Source organism: Silurus aristotelis (assembly GCF_946808225.1).
Source record: "Silurus aristotelis genome assembly, chromosome: 19".
Taxonomy (NCBI): domain Eukaryota; kingdom Metazoa; phylum Chordata; class Actinopteri; order Siluriformes; family Siluridae; genus Silurus; species Silurus aristotelis.
Genome location: NC_139592.1, coordinates 19,962,642 through 19,986,533, shown reverse-complemented (window position 1 = coordinate 19,986,533; position 23,892 = coordinate 19,962,642). Strand labels below are relative to the sequence as shown.

The window sequence follows — 23,892 nt, the reverse complement described above, 5'->3', positions numbered from 1 at the left end:
GTCAATGATACCTCGTCTTTCCCCTGAAATTAGTTCGGGATGCCTCTCCCGCTATATCATCCTGTCTTCTGCTTTTTCTGCATGGAAGAGTATTCATTTAGTTTTTTTTTTTTTTTTAAGGCTTGAACTTAATTAAGGTGTTTATGTTGTGTAACGTTTCCAGAGGACGTCTGTAGCAAGGCCTTCTCTTCTGGCCTAAACTCAGAATCACTGACATACCATTGTTCATATATATTGTCTATGAATACATGTATTCAATGATTCCCAATAGCACATTTGTCTTCATTTCAGAGCTTTTCTCTCAGGTGTGCTTCTAAGAGTGTCTGTTTACGTTAGAGTTTCTATCCAGTCAGATTTCAGCCGTCACACATCGAATACAGATTCGAATACATTTTGCTCGAAGCACCGGGGCCATCCAGCAGGTGACCCGTAACATTTCCGCATCCTTGGATTGGACAGTCAGAGACTGCATCTGTGCATGTGCAAACTGAACAAGCTCGAACATACTGTATTTCTGTGGACCTACGAGTGTTTTTTTTAATGCTACAACGTGCTGACGGAGGAGAAGTGATTGAGAGAAGCCGGAGAAAACATGAACCATTTGTTCGGTTAGCTTTGTATAATTTGCACAGAAACACCCAATTTTTCCAGGAAAACTGTCAAACAAATGCACTAACATGCATGGAAGACTCGGGGACATTTTGTGAGGGACATTTAATAAGGATGCTTCTGCTGGACATGATGTATGCGGGCGGTGCAGGTTGTGGCTGCAGTGAAAGGAGACTTGTTTTTGCTGTATTAATGCTGTTTGTTCTCTGTATGAGATTCCTGTGTTTGATGCGACGCTCCGTTATACTGCGTCTTTCTATAATACTGATGGTTTCTACAGCCAGGGGGTCATAATGATGGTATTAAGAGGTGGACTTGTTCAGGTAGGACGCCACTGAAGCACTGGGTGTGAAATGCACAACCTGCGACTTGTGGAAAGGATAGATGTTTATGATGGACATAGCTTTTTTAATCGTGATTCTTTTTTTTTTATATTTGGGTCACATGACTGCTGAACATGTATGTAGGCTGTAGGTTTGTTAGGATCTTGATACTGAACAACTCTGGAAGATCATGTATTTCTGACAGTGTTTTTTTTTTTTTTTTTTTACTTCCTGGAGTGAATTTATGTGGGTCTTTTACCAAATTTGGATGGGATTAGTAACAATTGTGATCTCAGCCACACATTTCACTCTAACACTCCATCCTGGGCAGGAGCTCATACGGATGGATGTCCTCAATTCTTCTCGAACTCCTTTATTCCCTTTGAGACTTAAAGCTGTGGGAATGTTCAAACCCACTGGATTATGTGTGCAGGAGAGAATTTCTTGGCCTTTATAAAAAATAATAAATAAATCACCCGGGCTATGCTAGGAATGAATGGATTGAGGTTGGGGGTCCGTCCTGTGCGTTTGAAAGAAAGAAAATGGGCTTTTGATCATCTTTTTCCTTGGAGGATCATAACGAAATGAAATGCTGAAAAAATCCAGGGCATTTTGGATTGACTTCCTGATGGAGTTGAATCACATTTCAACAATTTCTGATTCATCAATGAGTCACTGTACAGTAATTGATGGGTTATAACAGGTGGGGCGGGCAGGGGTGGGGGTTAACGGGGGGATTAACAGACATGTTTTTGGACACTTAACTTCAAATGGACCTAGCCTCATGCAGAGGGGTATTGCCATGGTTTGGATCTCCTTGTGCAAGTGAAGGGAAAATTTAATGCTATACAAATTGTGTGGTAAAAGTTGATGAAGGAACCACATATGGCTGGAAAAGTCTGGTGTCCCCATGATTTTGGTGATATATCGGAAATTCACTGTGTATCCGGATGGAATCTCACAACACCACGCTCTCTGCCAAAGGACCTAAACATCGCTGCTCTGCGTGACGATACGTGTCGAGGCATAGCGAGAAGGAAAGCAGTGCACTTTCAGACCAATCAGAACGAATGAACACTTATTTGGTTTGGGATGTGTCCAGACTGCACCTACAGAAATTGAACAAATCAAAAAAAAAGGGGGGAAAATAAAAACAAGCAAACAAAAGCCTGACTGGTGTTCGTTCATCGGTCAGAAACACGGCGATGGAAAGAAGGTAAGCGTTTAGCAAGTGTGCACCCGAAATCATTAAATCGTTGAGAAAACAAAAGGAAGGCGCTCAATCAAGTGCTACATCATTTATTTAGCGTTCGGATTTTGTTTTGCTTTGTTTCGAAGCCAAATATCCAGAGCATTTTATTTGCAGCACCACAGCGCCATCCTTAGACTTGATTCAGTTTCATGTATAAAAAAAAAGACACTAAATCAATCAATATTTTGATCAGAATCTATAACTTGCGTATCAAAAAATATATTTGTGTCCTTTGAAGATATATTTAAACATTCCCAATAGTCCCTTCTCTTCATTTCATATCATTTCTCTCAGGTGCACTGCTGAGTTTTTATCCAATCGGATTGCAGCCGTCACATCACATATTGCTGTAAGGTCATCACTGTGGGCTTTTTGTTCATTGTACACTGTTACCTGAAGCTGGCGCTTTAACCAATCAGACTGACCACTACTAGGATCAGCAATTTTGACGTCAACGAGCGCGCTAGTCAAAACTATCAAAATGCCTCCGTGTCAAGACGGACTTTTCAAGGAAAGCTGGAGGAAAGGTCACCTTTTTCATGAAGCATTTCTACTTTTGTGTTTTTTCCCCGCGTAGTGTTAGCACAATTTAAACGCACAGAAAACCTTCTATGGGGTTTATGCGTAATATCGCTGCTTCTGCTGGAGATGATGTAGTGCGGCTGTGGCTGCAGTGAAAGGAGACTTTTTGAATTGTGCGCATTGGGTTTCCTGCTTTATTAATGCCATTCATTTTCAGTCTGTCACGCGGCGCTCTGTTATTGGTGGTTTCTATTGGTCATAATAAGTGATTTGGGCAGGACACCACTGAAGGCCTGGGTGTGAAGTGCACGGTCTGCCACTGATACAAAAATGCATGTTCGATTCACTTTCGAGTTGATTCCGAGTCAATTCACTCAAACGAACCGGATTAATGCGACCATCCTTTTCGAACCGATTCAAATTCAGACATAATCCTGACATTTAGCTCCTTAAATGCGCTCCCTTGCCACGTCTTCCATAAGCTGTTGTAATAGGGTGATTTTATTTATTTTTTCCCCACCGAGAACTCTTTCACATTATTCCACGTTTCTCAGCGAGAGGAAAAGGTCACAGCTGACTCCCAACACTCCTGACCCTCGAGAATTTCTATTCACATTCCAGCGTAGTCAGGGTTTATTCACCAGCTGCAACGTTTACCATATAAACCAGCCTCGTGAGTGCTCTCATGTGTGTGTTTGTGTAAAGAGAGGGGGAGAGAGAGAGAGAGAGAGATGCCTCTTATTTAGCGTATTGCTGCCGGAATTAGTCATACTCCTCGTTCGAGGTCTAAATAATTTATGGGGTCATTAGCAATCCATTCATTCGCAGGGAGAAACACAAACAAGATTTTTACGAAACGCGCGTGGTTTTTCGCTCATCCGAAGGTCACGCCGGATTCGCTCCAGTGCCACACTTTCTGACACTCGGTGTGTTTATGCCACGCAGAGGTCAGTAATATATTACTGGACACCCTGCTGGCTACTGCATGGAAAAGAGCTCCAGGTGGTTTGTTTTTCTTGCTTTTTTTTTATTCGTTTATTTATTCCCTGAACTTTGAGGCCGCTGTCTCAATATAGATCTGGAAATATATTTATTGCGCTGCTAGAATAATATCATCCGATTTCTTGGCTTCATGGACGGTGCATTTTTATAGAGACGTAACTGAAGCTGCATCCGATTTTATTTCTTTTTCATCGCATCAATCCCACGCCCCAGACAGCAAAGTCATTGAATAGATTAGGAGTTCAAGCAGAGGCATTGGTAGCGTCGGCGGGAATAATTTTTTCTCTCAAACTTTTTCCCGCCACGTCCCATTCGTTACTGTACTTCAGAAGTTTTTTCAGGTATCGGTTCTTTTCACTTTTTTATACTTTTTTTTTTTTTTTTTTTTTTTTTTTTTTATACACAAAAATCTGTACTTTCCACTGCTTACATTTCCAAACCAGACTCTATTCGGTGACAAGATCAATATTTCTTCTTTTCATTGCGCACCGTTTTCAGCCCCTTCGACCTGTTTCTTGTCATTGCGCGGCTTTTTTCAATCAACCACTGGTGTATCATTTCCAGACTTTCACGCACCACAGACGGAGGCTAGTTTACAAAGCTAACAATGAGCAGGCCGAAGGTAACAAGAAGTCTGGGGTCAACGTGGATGAGACCGAGTGAGTCAGTGATGTAAACATGACCGAGAACATCCTGATCATCATCTTCTCTCTGCTTGTGTTCTATATGGTGGATGTTCGGCCTGAATACATTCGTTAGGTAACGACATTTGAAATTCCTTTTGAATTAATATATTACTACGATTTAGGGTTCAGTTACCAGCGTGACACTGAAACAAGTATTAGTAATGATTACTTTTTACTGAAGTACATGTCGGAGCTCCAAAAAGTCGTCAGTACTTTAGCTTTTACCAGAGTGTTCAAAATCATGAGTATCTGCACTTGGGTGAAAGATGTGTGTACATTTTCCATCTCTGCTGACAGGAAGCAGAAGCCAGTGTGTTCTTTTGCTACAGAAGCCGATCTGCCTCATGGTTCAACAAATGCTTTTCTGCTCACCATGACTGCAGAGTGGTGACACTGACTTGACTTAAAGAACAATCGCTAATGCGTGATATGGTGTTTTGAAAAGCATCGGCCAAAGGGATAGATTAAAAAAAACAAACAAACAAAGAGATCTGCTGTAGAAACCGTCCGTCTGTCACGTGTAAAAATCCCACATGATCAACAGTTTCTTAAATACTCAAATCAGCTTGCAGCGGTCAACGAGATCATTTTTTCTCATTCCTGCGATAACCAAAGCTCGTGTCCTCTTTCAGCAAGCAGCATATTTACAGATTCTTTGTCAGCCCAATTAATTCCGCACCAAAGCTTAGCTTAGCTTTCCATGCTTTTAATGAATGAGCCAATAGACCCTTCAGGATTGACTGATGTTGGATGTTAACGTTTGTTGCCGAGGTGATTATTAAATGATTGGCATTCAAATCTTGGCATTTCCTATAGAGATTTTGGTCGATTTGAAAATTCCGCAAAATTCCGCAAGCTTTGCGATTTTTTTTCTGCAGATTTCCTCCTAATCAGTGACATTACAGATGATCTCAGATCGCTTTTTTTCCATCTCGTTCTCTCCGTTTTCCTCCTGTCCTTTCGAGCCGAGTGCGCTCGTGTTCACGGATGACTAATGGTATGTTTATGGGCGATTCATCACACGGTAGACTGACTCGTCGGAGACGTAACCGGTTAAAGGCGTCGTGCTTCCTCATATCTCCGTTCAGGTGTGATGGATGGACACATACCAGGCTGTGAGACCGTGGCAGTAGAGAAGGATGATTCGGACGTTCCAGAGGAAATTAAAGAGGGAAATTTTTTTTTTTGTTTTTTTAAACCGACTCCAGATGTTTTGTCTAAAAGTGCTAAAAGGCCACAGGAGAAATCCTGTGAAAGAATCAGGTCTTTCAAGAATGTTGCACTAGACACTATTAAATCAGTAAGGTTTAGGTTTAGAATCGTGATCACGACTCGCCACAAACGGTTCTGATTATTGTCCATGATGCGTCGATGCTGCCTCTAGAACATGTGCTTATGCTGAATACACCGCAAAATGAAGTGCCAGAGGAACGATGTTTGTCAAGATCACGAGAAAATAAAATCGTGAAAAAAAATTTGGAATGAAAAGTTCGCATAAAACTGTGAAAAGCGGCCAGGAAAAACTACCCGAGAAATCATTAAATAGAAACCTGGACAAGGTGGCAGACTCATAAGTGAAACTCTTGTGGGCAATGGGAAAGCAGTGGGTGGGATAATTAATCATTATACAGGGGATGAAGAGTGAAGACAAACAGTGAAGGATCTTGGAATGAGTGTTAGATTTGTTGTTTTTTTGTTTACAGCAGCAGGTTTTGCAGGTCTTTGGGGGAAGTTTAGAGGATCAAAGTGAAATGATCCCCAGTACAAGATTCCATGCTTTCATGCCATAGATTCAAACTAGATTCCAAAATGTAGGATGTTAGCAAATTAGCGAAATGTTAAAGCCAGTTCTGCTCAACGATGACTGAAAAAACGCAGAGCCTGACAAGCAGCACGAGGTGAATTTGGTAACCGTGGTAACCGAGCGAGGCTGTAATGTTATAATAATGCAGCGTAATGACCATTTTAAAGCGCCTCGAAAGTGCTCCCACAGCCATATAAAGACCTCGTCTAAATATATCCCCGTCACACTGTTTTTCCCTCCTTTCACTTTTGTACTAGCGCGTGATAATGCCGCTCTGTAATTGAATTCCACGTCCCCTGACGCTTCCACGCAGCACTCGTCAGCCCCGGGTAGTGTCAAGAGAAGAGCAGAGACCTCGTAATGTCAAGGAGAGCAAAAATCTCTTCTTTTAGGACGGGTTTGTGCTCTCTGAAGCGTTGGCATTCGCAAATTTTACTCAGAACGCTTTTCTCCCAGGTAGAAGGGGCTGTAGGGAGCCTCCTACAGGCTGCTGTAAATACAGGCATTAATAAAGCAAGCAGTAACCAACATATACAAACACACAGAGATCGGGATGCGCAAAATTATTGGGTTAAAGTTTTGACAGGCAAAAAAAAAAAAAAACACTGCAAAATTTGATTAGATTTTAATCATAAATAGAATTAGAAAGTGAAAACGATGCCTGTTCACTTTTTATATCGCTTCATATACTGTATTGTTATTGTAAGTCACATTAGAAGATTAGTGTGTCCTGAATTCTGGTTTGTCAGATTCGCCGCTTATAGAGTTACCCATCATACCAAACATGAGATTCCAGACGCTTGCAGTGCTGTGAATTAGTTTCAGAATTCGATTTCAGGCAGCAACGAGCTGCTGTGTCTCGGCACGTGAAAGTCGATCTTAAAACGCATGGCCGTGATGCGCGCAATCTGTTCTCCGCTGCAGGTAATTATTACGGCACCCCCAAACCCCCGGCCGAGCCCAGCCCCGTGCAGCCGGACCTGGTGGACCAAGTACTGTTTGACGAGGAGTTTGAAAACGAGGTGCAGCGCAAGAGGACCACCTCGGTCAGCAAGATGGAGAGGAAGGACAGCGCGGCACCTGAGGAAGAAGACGATGACGAGAGGCCCTCGCTCGTGAATGGACTTACAGGTGAGATTCTTATTTGTTGTATTTTTAAACCGAAATTGTCAGTTTTCAGATTTCCATTCTTGGCAGGCAGGATCGAAACCAGCTCTTGTTTGAGTGATGAGTTTGAGTTTTGGGTTGACACCTTTGAGTTGGCAAGTCATCAAGTCGTGTCCACACGCCGAACTTGCACCATTCTATGTAAACTCAGGGGCAAAGGTCTTAAAACCACAGCACATGGTCTGAATACCCACCACCCCTCAAACAACACGCACATTAGGAACAGCCCTCTGAACAGTATATAATACATATCTGTATTCGATAATAAAGGTTGGATTTCAAACAAAAGTTTCCCTTAGTTATTAATAAAGGTAGAGGCTCCGATAGTTGATTGCTGGAACCCGGCAGAAACCCATTCTGATAGTTTTTCCGGCTTCCGGTCGGCTGTCATTAAAAGAGCGACCTCTAGGGGCGAATCACTGGCCCTATGTGCTGTTTGTTTTTACATCTGAGCCGGCGCGCTGCACGGAGAGCGCTATATTATATTTATGTAATAGCACGAGTCAACCTAGCTGTCTGTATCGGTTCTAACGTTCAACCTCTAGTTTGTTAACATAGCCTATTTATTTCTTAGATTTATCCACCATGCATATGCATAAGTAAATGTTTTGAATTCAATAATGAATATGAAAAAATGATGGTAACAATGCTAATAATAATAAAGCAATCGTACAAAAAGCTACCTTTTCGTTAAAAATGCCATCTCACTGTGGACGGAAGGCCAAAAACGGAGAGAAAAGTAAACGTATTCGTGGTGGACATGGCCTGAGGGTGTTGACTGGACAACATTCAAGTAGCTTGAGGTGAACTCTTAGCCCTCCGAACGCGTTCTCCGAGACGAAAAAGAATGGCTTAGCAGCCCCCCTTTAAAGGAACGACATCAATTGCCTTCAGATAACCAGAATTTCACTTGCTCACATCCTTATCTTGTATATGTCCGTCCACTGCTAGTTCCTGAAGAGGCACACGCTTATCTGTTCTTAAAGAATGACTCTAAATAACAGCGTCTGTCTCTGCGAGGGAAAAACTGAAAGCGATGCATATTAAAATTTGCCTTGTGATTTCGTGTGATGGATATTACACACCTGGTCTCAGACAGGGCTTTAGCTCTGTGTCAGGTTTTGTCAGACTGCCAAGCTTTGCTCTTCAACAAGCTTCCAGTGGAGCTTGTTAAGCGTTTTGCTGTGTCATGTTGGCCGATATAAAGCCGAGCGTTTGAGCCAAGGACACGCATTGCTTTCAGTAAGATTAGAAGTAGGGATGAGGAATGAATACAATTCAAATGGGGTGTCAGTGTGCTGTGAAGTATGGAGTGGAAAGCAGCATCTTGCAGAAATTGTCACGTGTCAGAGCAGTACGGTTTTAAATACAAAATCTGTAGCAGTTAGTCACTTTAGTACTGAAATCAGGCTGGTGTTTCAGGGCTCTTTTTTGTCTAAAGACTTCCACTCTGTTAGCTTAGTCCAGAGCATGGAAAGATTAGTAAAAAAAAAAAGGTTGCATGCAGACCGGGAAGCGTACTGTGATACCGAGCCCAAAAGGACTTACTAGGAGGTACTCGCGTGTTCCACATGTGGCAGGAGTACGGCAGGACTGTACATCTGATCAATTGTTCCACATGTCGTTCACACTTCGGCGTAAATGCATGAGGATTTGATAGGACCAAGTGAGTCCTAGGCGCCCTAGGCAAGACTCCCATTGTCAAATCCCCCCCAAACCCCCACCCCACCCCCCATGGTTTCGCCCTCCCAACACATTTAATAATCATTGCAAAATTGCCTGAATTCAAGTATGTAAGAATATACTGTATGTTAAATTCAGCAGAGAAACAGGTCAATTTAATTGCGTGAGGGCGGCGGCGAGGTAAGGGGTGCTTACTGGCGACCCCCAGAGCCCCCCACAACTGGTTGTGCCCTGGAAATTTGAATATAAATGAATTGTTAATTTATCCCTGAAGAGAAAGCCTGGGATGACTGTGGCAAGGAAAAACTCCCTTAGATGGTATGAGAAACCTTGAGAGGAACCAAAAGCAGAACCCGTTGACACCAAGAGTTTGATTATAAATCATTTAACAATTACAAACCCCAGAGAGTGAGAAATATCATGAGCACCGGAGTGTGCGATTGTATAATACGGTCAGAAGGACATTACTCATAGTCAGTTGGAGTTGTGGAACCAGGAGCTCCTGAGCAACTCATAAATTAGCTCAACATCCGAGATCATTATCGATTCAACACAAACTCCTCCATTCCAGAGCCTTTAAATGTTCAATGATGAAGAAACAGCATATGTCGGATGTTATTTTGAGTATTGATTAAGAGGTTGTTTATCTTTAATGTCTGGAATCTTCATGAAGTGGGATCCAACTGGAGCTGGTAGATCTCTAGATGGTTCAGGATCCTATTGGCGTCACCATTTTCTCTTTGAAGGTCCAAAAGGACACGAATGAAGCTGGCCTGGTCTCCGGATGTCTCGGGATGTCTCGGGGTGGGTAGAGAAAGAGAGCGGTGGGAACCCTGGGCATGAGGTGGCATCCTGGATGGGGTCAAATGCAGTGTATCAGGGGAATGTAATATCACCAAGCCCCACCCTTAAGAATGGTCTTGGGTGGTGGAACAAACCCAATACAAAGCCGTCTGCACAGAACTCCACACAGATGGATAACCCAAGCTCTCAGGTTCAAACCAGGGACACAGTACATTTTTGTTCCCCACAAACACGACGCATGAAAAATGAAGAGCCAGCAGCTGCAACCTACAGCCCGAGCCTTTTCTTAATTTCTCTAATGATACGGACATTAAAACCGCATTAGCTTCATGCTCAGGATATCGCTACGACAATACGTTTCGAGTCACAATCGTCCACCTCAGTGCCGAGTGATCATGAACATCTTCATCCTCGGTGGGAAGAAAGTAGAAATAAAGGCGTCTTAGGGTGGGCAAATCCCATCATATTTCACTTTAGTGATACTTTGCTCAAGTTTGGATGTTCCCTTTTGGACCTATTAGTGGGTCGTGTGTGTGTTTTGAACAATGGCGAAGGACAAATGGACACAGCACTTATTGAAAACATGTTCTGGAGGTCCTGAAGTGTGGCTTTTCACAGACGCCAAGACGAACAAATCCAGACTGTCTAAACAGATGATTCACTCAGGACTTTGATGATTTACTTTTTAACTAAAAACTTCTTGAACTACTGCAGCACATGGAGATGTTTTGTTTTTGATGGAGAATATAAAGCACTCTTATAAGTTTATACAATATTTGAACAAAAGTATTGGGACACCTGGCTTTTCCAACAATACGTGGTTCTTTCCCAAACCGGCGCCCAGCTGTATGTGATGTCTTTGGATGCGTTAGCATGAAAATGCCCATTCAGTTAAACTAGGAGACCCAAACCTGTTCCAATATCCCTGTGCACAAAACCAGCTTTATCAAGATATGCTTTACATGGTTTGGAGTGGATCTCCTGCTATAGAGAAACCCCTGAAAACCCTATTGAACACCTTTGAAACGCTGACTGCACCCCCAGGCATCGTCACCTCACCTACATCCAGTACCTGACTTTACTCACACACTTGTGGCTGAACGAGCACAAATCTTTACAAAGACACTCTAATATCTAGTGGAACATCTTCCCAGAAGAGCTCATGAAATTCGAAAGGCTAATTGCCACTAATTGTGGGATGCTCAAAAAGCACATACCATACTTATGACCAGGTGTCTGCAAGGTGTTTTGGTGATATGGAGTGTGTAATGTAAATATCTGGATGTATTATTTAAAAAAAAAAAAAACACAACATTTGGACCAGTCTATAGAGCACCAGTGCAGCATATCACCCAGGTAAGGTGTTTCTCTCGTTATATAACTCGGCGTATGATGCGGTTATTCTCGCACGGGTTTTGAGGGATGGTGCAGCGCAATGGAAACCCACCCGATCTCATTATTTCCCCTGTTGTTTGCAAAAGTTTGGGTCAAGTTTTCTTCACCTTCGATTCACTGCTGCTGTTGTGTACTTTTGAAACTCTGGTCGTGTGTATGTCAGAGATTTGCATCCGGAAGAACCGCCCACAAGACCTGGTGCAGATGGAAGGCCGGGTAGACGGATCAAAGTCTGGCATTACCACACACACATACAATCTTTCTATGTGTCTATCTTTTTTTTTTTCCCCTCTTCTCCTTTCTTGCTCTTACTCACACACACACACACACACACACACACACACACACACACACAGCCTCTATATTCCCTTGCAGTTAAATCCGGGAGGGTTTCGATCCCAGCTTTTTCTGCGAAAGTACCGGACAGCTCTGTCCTCACCTGGAACGCCTCCTGCCATGCAAATCTTCTTGCTTTGTTTTCCTGTATCTATCTTTTTCTCTCTCTCTCGCTCTCATTCTCCCAGCCAGTAACAGAATTGATATGCCGTGGTGCTGCTTGGTGTAGAGATGCACCGTGTACCTGCATCTTCTCACCTCTCAGGATGTTCCTTCTCCTTTTATTCCTGTTACAGATCATAAAGAAGGCACCGATTGGAGGCAGACCGTCCCGAGTTACACGCTGCCCGGCAGTGCCATGGACCTCGGGGCTTGGAGCATGCTGCCAGCAGACGAGAGCCAGGAACCGTTGCCTAAGAACTGGGAGATGGCCTACACCGAGACCGGCATGGTCTACTTCATAGAGTGAGTGTGCATCTGTATCAAATCAGCCTTTCCTTGTTATGGTGTTGGTTGTAGTGCGAGCCAGTGAGACTTCGAGTTTCGGAAAAAGCAACTCTACAGTCTGTAACGCGTTTAGTTTTTGAAGGTTTTCCATGCAGCACACGTGGACCTTCCGCTCGTCCTTCATATCGCCTGCGTCAGATACTAATAAATAAATCCTGCTCATGAAAAGGACCACTATACTGTATGGACAAAAGTTTTGGGACACCTGATTCTTCCAGCAACATCTGGTAAATTGTTACCTTAAAGTCGGAGGCACACAGTTTGTAAGATCAGAATAGAAAGAAAATCTCAAATAAATATACATAAGTTATAAGAAAATCGAAATACGTATATTAAGTTATAAAAGCATATTATAAGATGTCTATGATTGCGATAGCGTGAAATGTTCCCTTCTCTTGAAAGCCTGTGCATAACGCCAGCTCCATGAGCATTAGATTTACACGGGTTGGAGTGGAAGATCTTCTGCTGTAGAGCTCGAAACCCTATCAAACACCTTCGTGATGAATGTAAACACTGACTGCACCCTCAGGCCTCCTCACCTTCTCACTAGTACCTGACTTTACTAACACAATTGTAGCTGAATGAGCACAAATTTCCACAAAAGCACTCCAAAAAGAATCCAGTGAAACATCTTCCAAGAGTTGAGGCTACTTTAAGAGCAAATTGGGACTTAATGTGAAATGTGATACTCCCCCCCCCCAAACCCCCCCCCCGCGCCTTGACGCTCACATTCTTGTCGAAACTCGGCTTCCCGTACATACGTTCTAATTTGCAACAAGTAAATAAACACGCTTTACCGACCGAGCGAGTTTCACATCGAGCCGAGTTAAACAGCTATAAATACCCCCTTTATAAACAGGGTGGGGCAGGAAGAGCTGAACTGCAGCGGCCAGGGGGATCCGTGTCGACAGGCCTGCAGTCTCACAAAGCCGAGACGTGTTTTACATGATACCTGCAGCAGATGCAAATGACCGATAAGAGAGTAAAGACAGAGACAAGAAGGAAATATCGTCCCTCCTGCAAACAACATGCCTCATATATGTGTAGTGTGGTATACACATATACATACACATATACACTTACCCCCCCCTTTTGTTTTCGTCATCAGAAGATTGCTGACTCTGTTGCTTTAGCGATGGTGATTTGCGGAACAGGAAGCCTATAACAAAACCTGCCTGTTTTTTGAAAAGTTAAATATACTCTAAAAATGCAGTTTATGCTCCCCTTCATATTCTTAGTATCTCCTAGTATACAGTCTTTTATTTACCGCTTTATCTGTGTAAAGCCGCTTTGAGACAACGTTAAAAGTGCTGTACAAGTACAAATGAATCGAATCGCTTGGAATATTTTACACAGGGTTTCTGTGGGGTCTTAAAAAGAATCAATAAGAGTTTAAAATTTGCTGTTTTGGGTCTGAAATCATTTCAAACGGGTCAAGATTTTTGATTAAATTAGATTTTGTGAAAACCCTGTGTATAGTAATCCATAACTGGACATACTCTTGCTAACAAGGCAATAATGAGTACAAAAAAAAGTCTGACTAGAGGTCCTGTAATAGCAGGAAGTATTTGATTTCTTTCATACAAAAGCAGGTAAATGTTATATCAAAAAGATTTTAGTCAGTTTACAGTGAAACCTACCGCTAGAGCAGGTATAAAGTCGTCCCTCTCTTTCTTCTCTCTTCATGTTAATAAAACCCTTCCATCAGCCTCTTCGTCCAACAGCAATGATATAATATAGAAAGTGCAGTTACACTGTATAATTGCTGTGTATAGTTTGTTGGTATCTTGCAGCTCTAATGTTCACAGCTGTGAGAAATTCCATCTGAAGTGAACTGTGAAGCTGCAAAAGAATGGAAGGGGTCGTATATCATCAGTACCTCTCTCTCTCTCTCTCTCTCTCTTTCTCTCTCTCTCTCTCTCTCTCTCTCTCTCTCTCTCTCTCTCTCTCTCACACTTTCTTTTTCTTCTCTTTGTCTTCGTCTGCCTGTTTCTCTCTCTCTCTCTCTCTCTCTCTCTCTCTCTCTCTTTCTCTTATGTCTTCCCTTTTCTTCTCGTTGTGACTGTCTATCTGCCCCCCCCCCTTCTCGCATTTTCTCTGTTCTGTCTTTCCTTTTCTTCTTTCACTCTGTCCCTGTATGCCTGCCTCTCTCTCTCTCTCTCTCTCTCTCTCTCTCTCTCTCTCTCTCTCTCTCTCTCTCTCACACACTTTCTGTCTCTCTTACTCTTCTCTCTATACCTCTATCTCTCTACATGTCTGCCTGTCTCTTATGTCTCTTTTTCTTGTTGTGCCTGTCCATCTGTCTTTCTCTTTATACCTTTTTCTGTATGTCTGTCTGTCGTTCTGTCTGTATCTCTCTCTTCCCCTCTTGCTTTTTCTCTCTACCGATTTTCCTTTTTGTCTCTGTCTTTCTCTCTCTCTCTCTCTCTCTCTCTCTCTCTCTCTCTCTCTCTCTCTCTCTCTCTTTCTCTGTTTGTCTGTTTGTCTTTCTCTCCATGTTGCTCTCTTTATATGTATGCCCATCTGTCTGCCACTTACTTATGTCTTTCTTTTTTTCTTGTTGTGCCTGTCTATCTGTCTTTCTCTCTAAACCTCTCTCTTCACCTCTCGCTTTTCTATCTATTGTTTTTCCTCTTTTTTCTCTTTCTATGCCTCTCTTTCTCTCTCTCTCTCTCTCTGTCTGTTTTTCTTACTTTTTGTGTCTTTCTTTCTCGTTTTGTCCATCAATGTCTGTCTCTCCCCCCACTCTCTTTCCCTCCTTCCCAATAATAGAGGAAATAATTATTCTGTTCTTCTTTCCCATTGGGCCTGAAAGGCTGGAGCTTACACTGCTGTGTACGGAAGACCGCTCTACACCTGTCACGCTCACTTGATATTTCAAAGTCGTTTCTTTCTAATCAGACACCTTCTCCCCGGGGAGTCACGTTTGAAGCGCTGCCTCTTTAAACACATGCTTTGAGGGAGTTTTTGAAAACATCTGGGGAGTCTGGCCAGATAATGGCCAATCCCAGCTTTGAGCAGCGCATCGATAGTGCCTATTATTTTGTTTTTGTGTGTATTTTTTTTTCATGGATGTGAAGCTGCAGATAAGATGTGAATGTCGAGTTGTTGTTGTTTTGAAGTGTTTTTTTTTTTTTTTTTTTTTTTTACCCCTACAGTCACAACACAAAGACTACAACCTGGCTGGACCCACGGCTGGCTAAGAAAGCGAAGCCACCTGAGAAGTGTGACGAGGGAGGTGAGAGACGACTCGACTTTGACCACACACATACACGGTCATTCAAACACACACTAGGGCTTATACAAGCGCAGACTTTCAATAGTGGACCAGGAATTCAGAACACGTCCAGTTTTAATTAGTGCAGGGGCTGACGATCAACAACAGAACCGTAGATCCATAACTTATTATTGCAAAATAACAAAAAGTGCATCATATTATGCTTAATGAATGTACAGTTCCTGTCAAAAGTATATCTGGTTTTAAGAGAACACAATTCATGTTCCTTTTGTTTATATACAACAAACTAATTGATTTAGTGCTATAAAGATTTACTTTGACCAAACAAATATATAAATGTCCAGAAGCTCCTGAAAAAATCCTCCCTTAGCATGAACAACAGCTTCTCTTCATCCGACCTGTTAGTTTCTCCAAACATTCAGATGAAATACTTTGCCTCCTGTGAAACTTGCCCGAGGTGTTCTTTATTAGTTGGAGATTTCGTACTGACCTTGTGATCCACTTCATCCCAGAGCAGTTCAATAGGATTCAGGTGCAGTGCCTTGGCAGGTCGTTCCATGATAGATATCACTCCAGTCTGCTCTTTAAATAAGGGATTACAGGGATTAGACGTACGCTTTAGGTCAAGTTGGTTCCAATTAGCTGCAGTTTAGGTGGAATTGCATGGTGTGGAAGTATGGAGTGGTTGCCATGTATTCTAATCACCCAGAGAAAGTCTAGAACCTTCCCTGCTTCTAAACAACCCCAAACCATTAAGCTTCCACCTCCATCACATTTGGGCTCATCTGTCCACAGAACTTTCTTCAAGTCATCCACTGTCAACTTCTTGAGTATAATTTGCCTTTTTCCTAGTTTGTCGCATATAAACAAAAAGGAACTTGCAAGTGTCTCAAAAAACATAAAAAAAAACACCTCGGTGTTCCCAAACTTTTGACAGGTACCGTACCCATTCTTAGACGAGCGTCTATTCTGAGACGGAGAGAGCACTGTGACCAGGAATATCTCGGGGAAAAAAAAGTCCAGATCGATTTTCATTTGGGAAAACTGTTTGGGGGGGAAAATAAAACACACTTTTGTCATATGAAAGTGATCCATTTCCAGTAAAGCAAAAAAAAAAATATTCTTCACAGTGCAGCAGAATCCTGTCTCAAATATTTACAAATTAGCACAGCACAATTATTCAATCTTTTTTTTTCTTTTTTTTTTTTTTTTTACCATCTGTCTGCATTTCTTTACCATCTGCTTCAGTGTCCCCAACATCTCGACTAGTAAACATCTCTGTGAGAGTGTGATGGCGTGCAGTGTATCAGTTCACTTTCTTATTTGTTCTTACAGCAATATTTTTCCCCCAAGTTATTCTGTTATACCATAGACATTTCTTTCTCTCTCTCACACACACACACACACACACACACACACACACACACACACACACACACACACCCTGAAATCTTAAGCATCGTTTTTGTTCTCGACTCACACATTAAAGTCAAACAGACGGGCAGGACTCGAGTAAGTAGGCAGACGTGATGCTCGTGCCGTCCTGCTTCGCTAACGGTTCTTCGGAGCAGACCGGAGAGCTCTTGCGTGAAGCATGCACAGCGTCTCCTAGTGTCACACACTCGTTTTTCACAAAGACAACTAATACCTCGCCCTGGCTCATATCCAGAATCACATTCACATCCCTAGTCCTATTTCTTACACCCTCATTTCCATTGTTCTCCATCTTCTCCTGTTCGTGGCTCGTTACCCGTCGGATGCACAGAACACTCCGAGCGTTCACTGAGCCGACTCCGGGTTGATCACATGACTCCTCGTTTCGTCTTTCCGCAGAGCTGCCGTACGGCTGGGAGAAGATCGAGGACCCGCAATACGGCACCTACTTCGTGGAGTAAGTAATGAGCAGCGATGTAACTCTGATTCGTCTCACACAGGGTTCAGGATCAGGTTTCAATTCGCCGAACTAACGTTCTCATCATAATGTCACTATATGGGCCTGTTAATAACTTACTAATGGCAGTGTAAAGCTTAACGTAAAGCGGCCGTTCTGAAGGTCGGGGGTTCAAGCCCAGGTATCGCCAAGCTGCCACTGTTGGGCTCTTGAGCAAGAAGCCGACCCTGACTCTTACTGTGTGTGTGTGTCAGGGTACTCTCACTGTGTGTGTGTGTGTGTGTGTGTGTGTGTGTGTGTGTGTGTGTAAAGTCAGGGTACTCTCTGTTTGTGTGTGTGTAGAGTCAGAATACTCTCACTGTGTGCAGTTTGTGTGTGTGTGTGTAGTCAGGGTACTCTCACTGTGTGTGTGTGTGTGTGTGTGGAGTCAGGGTATGTGTGTGTGTGTGTGTGTGTGTGTGTGTGTGGAGTCAGGGTGTGTGTGTGTGTGTGTGTGTGTGTGTGTGTGTGTGTGTGTGTGTGTGTGTGTGTGTGTGTGGAGTCAGGGTATGTGTGTGTGTGTGTGTGTGTGTGGAGTCAGGGTATGTGTGTGTGTGTGTGTGTGTGTGTGTGTGTGTGTGTGTGTGTGTGTGTGTGTGTGTGTGTGTGTGTGGAGTCAGGGTATGTGTGTGTGTGTGTGTGTGTGTGTGTGTGTGTGTGGAGTCAGGGTATGTGTGTGTGTGTGTGTGTGTGTGTGTGTGTGTGTGGAGTCAGGGTATGTGTGTGTGTGTGTGTGTGTGTGTGTGTGTGTGTGTGTGTGTGTGTGTGTGTGTGTGTGTGTGTGTGTGTGTGTGTGTGTGTGGAGTCAGGGTACTCTGTGTGAGAGGTTGCTCATTAGAAAGGTTTGATGTGCAGAAAAACAGAACACTGAACTGCATTCATTATTCACAGACTTCTCACAGCTCACTCACTCGTTTTACTGTTGATTATTTAAATCAATAAACAAAAAATAAAACAAAGCGACTTGTTTGTACTTTTACTCGAGTAGAAATGTAACAAGGAGTTTTATTGCAACTCGAGTGAACTTGAAGCTTTGGCTTTTACTGAAGTGCAGAAATGTATTTCATCATCCCTGAGTATCACTGAGCACTTATTATCCACACACTTGGATACATGCTAATGCTACACGCCGACCCGATCAGAACAGGTCAAGTGAGGTAAGCCCCCCCCCCCCCTTCTCTCTCTCTCTCTCTCTCACACACACAATCTCTTTCTCTCCTGCTCACTAGCATCTCCTACTATATCCCTCATCTCTCTCTCTCTGTGACTGTCAATCTCTCTCTGTCTCTGTCTCTCGCTCTCAATCTCTTTCTCTCTTGCTCACTAGAATCTTCTCTCTCTCTCTCTCTCTCTCTCTCTCTCTCTCTCTCTCTCTCACACACACACACACAAAACTCATGTCTCTCTTTTTGTTTCTTACTCTCTCTAAATGTCTTCCTCTCCTGCTCACTAGCGTCCACTACTGTAACTCTCATCTCTCTCTGTGACTGTCAATCTCTCTCTCATTTACTCACTCACTCACTCACTCACTCACTCACTCACTCACTCACTCACACACACACACACACACACACACACAGACACACACACACAAAACTTATGTCTCTCTTTCTGTTTTTCTCTCTCTCATGTCTCAAATCAGATTTTTTCTCTCTCTTTTATATCTCATCTCTCTCTCTCTCTCTCTCTCTCTCTCTCTCTCTCTCTCTCTCTCTCTCTCTCTCTCTCTCTCTCTCTCCCTCTCTCTCTGTGCCTCTCCCTGGCTCCTGCTTTTTTCGCTTCGTGTGTCTTTTCTCAGCCTTGAATAAGAAGATATGAGGATGACTCATATGCAATGCTTTCTGAGCAAGGGTTTAGAAAGCTCTCTCATACGCCCCCCCACCTACACACACACACACACACACACACACACACACACACACACACACACACAAACATGCTGTTTGGTTAGGAGCTTCTGTCCATGTGCAGAGCAGTCACGACCCGACTTAAGACAAACATATGTCACACTGATCAGTTGCTTGCTCTGAAAAGCTCACAGTGTGAAGAAGTTTAGATGCACGAACAGGAACACAAGTCATACGATGTTTTGTCGTGATGATCGAATACGAACGATTGTTTGTGACACAAAAGAGCTGTCATTTAATTAGCATTTATCTGCCACTTTAATAGGAACACATAAACGCCTGCTCATTTATGCAGATCATCAGACAGAAACATCAGAATGAATGACAAATTGTGATCAGTGAGTTGGCTGGCTGAGATGAGTATTCTTCGAAACTAAAGAGGTTTCCTGGTATGGCATGAAAAACAAAAACATCCATTGAGCTGCAGCTTTGAGCGCAGGAATGATGAATTGTGGTGATGTGACCTGGAAAAAGCATCTCAGACAACCACGTGTATATATTAGGTTGAAAATGTAGAGGTACAGATGGCATGCTTTTTTTGTGTGGAATTTAAATACAATTTTATTTTCTCATTAAATTTAAAGTAAAACTTGAGTCATTGTTTGTATTTGGTCACCGGACTATAAGCTTGAACATCCCGTTCCACATTTAGTCCCTATTTGCTGTTATAATTCGCTCTACTCTTCTGAGATGTTCCACTAGATTCTGGAGTGTGCTTCTGGAGAGCTGTGCTCATTCAGCCACAAGAATGTGTTAGTAAAGTCAGGATACTGATGTAGGTGAGGTGAGGAGGCCTGGGGGTGCAGTCAGTGTTCCAATTAATCTCAAAGGTGTTCAGTAGAGTTGAGGTCAGAGCTCTATAGCAGGCCACTCGAGATCTTTCACTCTAACACATGCAAATCATATCTTTTTGAAGCTGGCTTTGAGCTTGGGGCCTTGTCTTGCTGGAGATGGTTTGGGTCTCCTAGTTAAAGTGAATGGAAAATTAATGCACACACATTCAATATATAATTGTGTGCCTCCAATCAGTTTGATAAAAAAGCACAAATGGCTCGAAACGTCGGTTGTCAAATTATTTTGTCCATACAGTAAATATGTAGTAAAAATTTATTTTGTTCGATGATTTAAAAGTCTTTGCAAGTCTTTGTCCAGACTGGAACCTAAACAAAACACAGGACAAACAGTTACTCAAGTGAAAAGACAAAAAGTTATTAACAGAGCCTAATTAAGCCCATCACAAATCAAAATATTCTCATTTGCCAGCCTTGACTTGCGATGTATTTTGTCTAAGATGGGTCCTGTTTGCCTCTAGCCACATCAATCAGAAGACACAGTTCGAGAACCCTGTGATGGAGGCCAAGAAGAGGCACGACCAGGAGATGCCTACGGCGAGCCAGCCAGGAGTCACCCCCTCAGGTAACGACCACGTTCCCTTTCTTTTGTTCACGTGTTCATCTGTTCGTTTAGTTATTAAGTCAGCTACAGCTGTGTTTCCTCACTCCATTGCCAAGCACACTACAGCAATGTGTTCAGAAGAAAGGAATCTCCAGAGCTGTGCTGTGTCACAGTAGAACATGCCAATTTCAAAGTGCCAAAAGCACAAATGTTTCCCAGGCACCCAATTATTTTTCTTTCAACATCATACAAACGAGCAGCTCGGACATTGTCAGGAGTTCTACCAAACCCCCCCTGTTCCTTTAACTAGTGGAGACAGCATTATTATTTTTTTATTCCCAGCTCTCCCCATCCTCAGGTTTTAATTCAAAGTTCCAGAGTGCTGCCGTGCTCCTTTTTTTCCCCCCCAAGTGTCTTCTTTTGACGGGTGTCAGGTGAGTTCGAGTCGGTCCCGTCTCTCTACAGCAGCCCTGACTCACTAAGCCTCTCTCTTCCCAGCATTCTCTTTTTCTCCAACCTCAAAGCCCTTGGCGTTATTACACTGCCGGAAATGGAGTGTGCAGCACGCTAATGCGAGAGCGTGAATCCTTCAAGCCCTTGTGCAGATTTCTTTTTCTCTCATGCAAAAAAAAAAAAAAAAAAGTTAAAACTCACAAGCTAAATCAAATGTATCCGACTCGCTCGTGGATTTCTTCCGCTCCCACTGAAAACTCTAAACACTCTCTCGAATTTAGATGCATATTCGCTTTTATCTCACGTGAACACTCGTTTTCATTCCTATTGCCAGGCAAGCCAGAGATCGAACACTTCATTTAACTTTGTAATATATTATATCATTACTGAGCACATCTGAGTGGTGTGTGCATGTGTGTGTGCGAGTGCGAGTGTATTTGGATACTCTCTAGACTGTACTTTGGGTATATTTACAAATATTAACAGCACATTTCACAGTGTCGAGATAACAGGTGCGGTGGTGGGGGTACTTTGTTGCTACGCGGCTCACACACATGAAAACCTTTTATTGTTACAATAAACTGAAATTGCATTAAAATATTTTTTCACTTTCTTGCTCTCTTTTCCAACCAGTATTTATACATATACATTCTTGAGGTATAAGGAATGAGTGTTAATAAAAAAATATCAAGTATCAAGAAATTTCTGAAACAAACACAGTAATGCTGTTCGATATTTCACATTTTTAAAAGATTCACTCCATCCGTGATCAGAAAAGTGTATTGTCCTGTGAAGAATGTCATGTAGCATTTATGTGCTCTACAATTCTTTTTGATAAAACCTATAATTAGTGAGACCTAAGCGCACACCTCAAGGCAAAAATAGTTTTAACTCATTTATATATTTTAGGGTAATTTATCACACACACAAAAAAAAAGCACTCAAGCAAATTCAAGTATGTAATTAAGGCACCTTGTGCTGTGCTCGTTTAGATTATGAAACCCTTTTCAGTTGATGCTGAAGCGTATTTGTTTTCGTTCGCCCTTGGCTCCTCGCTTTTGTTCTTGCAGTATTGATTTCGCATTACACAACCCTCCCGTGTGCTCCGCTGGCGTTCCCCCACTCGAAATCCCGCAGCAGGTGTGTGACGTTTGCAGCCTCCAAGCATTATAACGCGGCGTCCTTCGGGCGAGCGACGTTTACGCTTGCTAATGCTTAGCTGGCAGTCTGATTATTATTATTATAGCCGAGCGCCGCTGACCTCAAGCTCTAGAGGCAGCCTGGAGCTAATGTCATTCAGGACACACATACACACACACACACACAGCAGAGGATTAAAACACAAAGTCTGGCTCATGCTTTCGAGGCACAGAGTCTACCCGTCAGCTTAAAATTGGAATCGGTCAGGTTAACCAGATCAATTACGATTCGATCCGTTTACCACAAGGTTTCTCTTTATTTATTCCTTTCAGTCTTTCTTCCAGTCAAGCATATAACTCGCCCAATAGCGCCTCAAATATCAAAGTGCATTTGGGCCCAAATTCAATCTATTTGTGATGATATGTGAAATACTAAATGGAGTTTGTGGACTCCTGCCCATAAGTTCCATTTGTGCATATTGAACTTTTCCACATTTAGTCCCCATTTGTTGCTATAGTAGCCTCCACTTTTCTGGGAAGATGTTCCACTAGATTTTGGAGTGTGCTTAAGGTGATTTGTACTTATTCACCATGGTGTTTAGTAAAGTCAGGAACTGATGTCATCCCAAAGGTGTTCAATAGGGTTGAGGTCAGAGCTTTATAGCAGCAAATTTATGCTAGCCAACATTTAAGTGTGCTATGTATCAGATTAGGCTACAAAAAAAAAAAAAACAGATTTTAGAGGGAACCCATCCTCATCTTAGTGGCACCGAATGTCCATTCATTTATCCATCTATCCAAACTCTCCAACTCCATCTATTGAGCTCATCCAATCCATCCATATCATTCAACATATCCATCCATTCATCCATCCAAATCACACGTTCCACCGCGCAATTATTTCCAATATTCATGTGCAAAAATAGACTTTTTTTCTCTTTAGACTTTTTTCATCTTGGAAGTCAAAGGTAAACAAATACACATTACAGAATGTATGTAAAGAATCAAAATTGGTATCCATTTCCAAGTGGCAGCATTTAAACCTAGCTACATTCCCTAGCATGTAGAACAGCACTATTACAGATTAGCTGCACGTTTGCTGCGCTGGAGCCACTCAGACGTCTCCGGCTCGATTGTTTTGATTTGTGCTGTTATGACAAGGCACCTCCTCATATCTGACCTTCCACACACGCACGTGCACACACCCACACACACACACACACACACACACAGTTTTCACAATGGCACCTTTAATTACACACTGACATTTTATAATCAGCTTGCCTTGAGACAGACACACTCATTCTTTTTGTGACGAGTTAATCAAGTAGATGTAAACATCATTCTGCCCCTCTCATCACTTTGACACACGCACACACATTCTCTCTCTCTCTCTCTCTCTCTCTCTCTCTCTCTCTCTCTCTCTCTCTCTCTCACTTTCTCTCTCTCTCTCTCTCTCTCTCTCTCTCTCTCTCTCCTCTCTCTCTGACTCCTCATGCTTAAAATAGTAACTTAAACATTAGCATTTGATTGCATTCAGATATTAATTACCCTTTAATTACATACCGCTACAGAACATTAGAAAGTCATCTCAGGTTATTAATTAAGTATAATGGATAAATAATACATTACATACACATCAGAATAATACATTAGAATATTAAAGGATTATTATTAAGGATGTCTGCAAAAATCCTGCTTTCACTTGGCACAAGTCAGGGCACGTCAGTGCTTAGGAAC

At 42.5% G+C, this 23,892-nt stretch overlaps 1 protein-coding gene across 1 annotated transcript in view; it reads left to right on the top strand.

Moving 5' to 3' along the window:
• The window catches only part of magi3a (membrane associated guanylate kinase, WW and PDZ domain containing 3a), a 127,078-nt gene that overhangs the window by 82,770 nt on the left and 20,416 nt on the right, over positions 1–23,892 (top strand). The window contains exons 5-9 of the mRNA XM_083570694.1: positions 7,123–7,329; positions 11,880–12,048; positions 15,249–15,328; positions 17,162–17,219; positions 20,478–20,581. Of these exons, the coding sequence (XP_083426820.1) occupies positions 7,123–7,329; positions 11,880–12,048; positions 15,249–15,328; positions 17,162–17,219; positions 20,478–20,581 (618 nt within the window). The remainder of the gene's footprint in view (positions 1–7,122; positions 7,330–11,879; positions 12,049–15,248; positions 15,329–17,161; positions 17,220–20,477; positions 20,582–23,892) is intronic.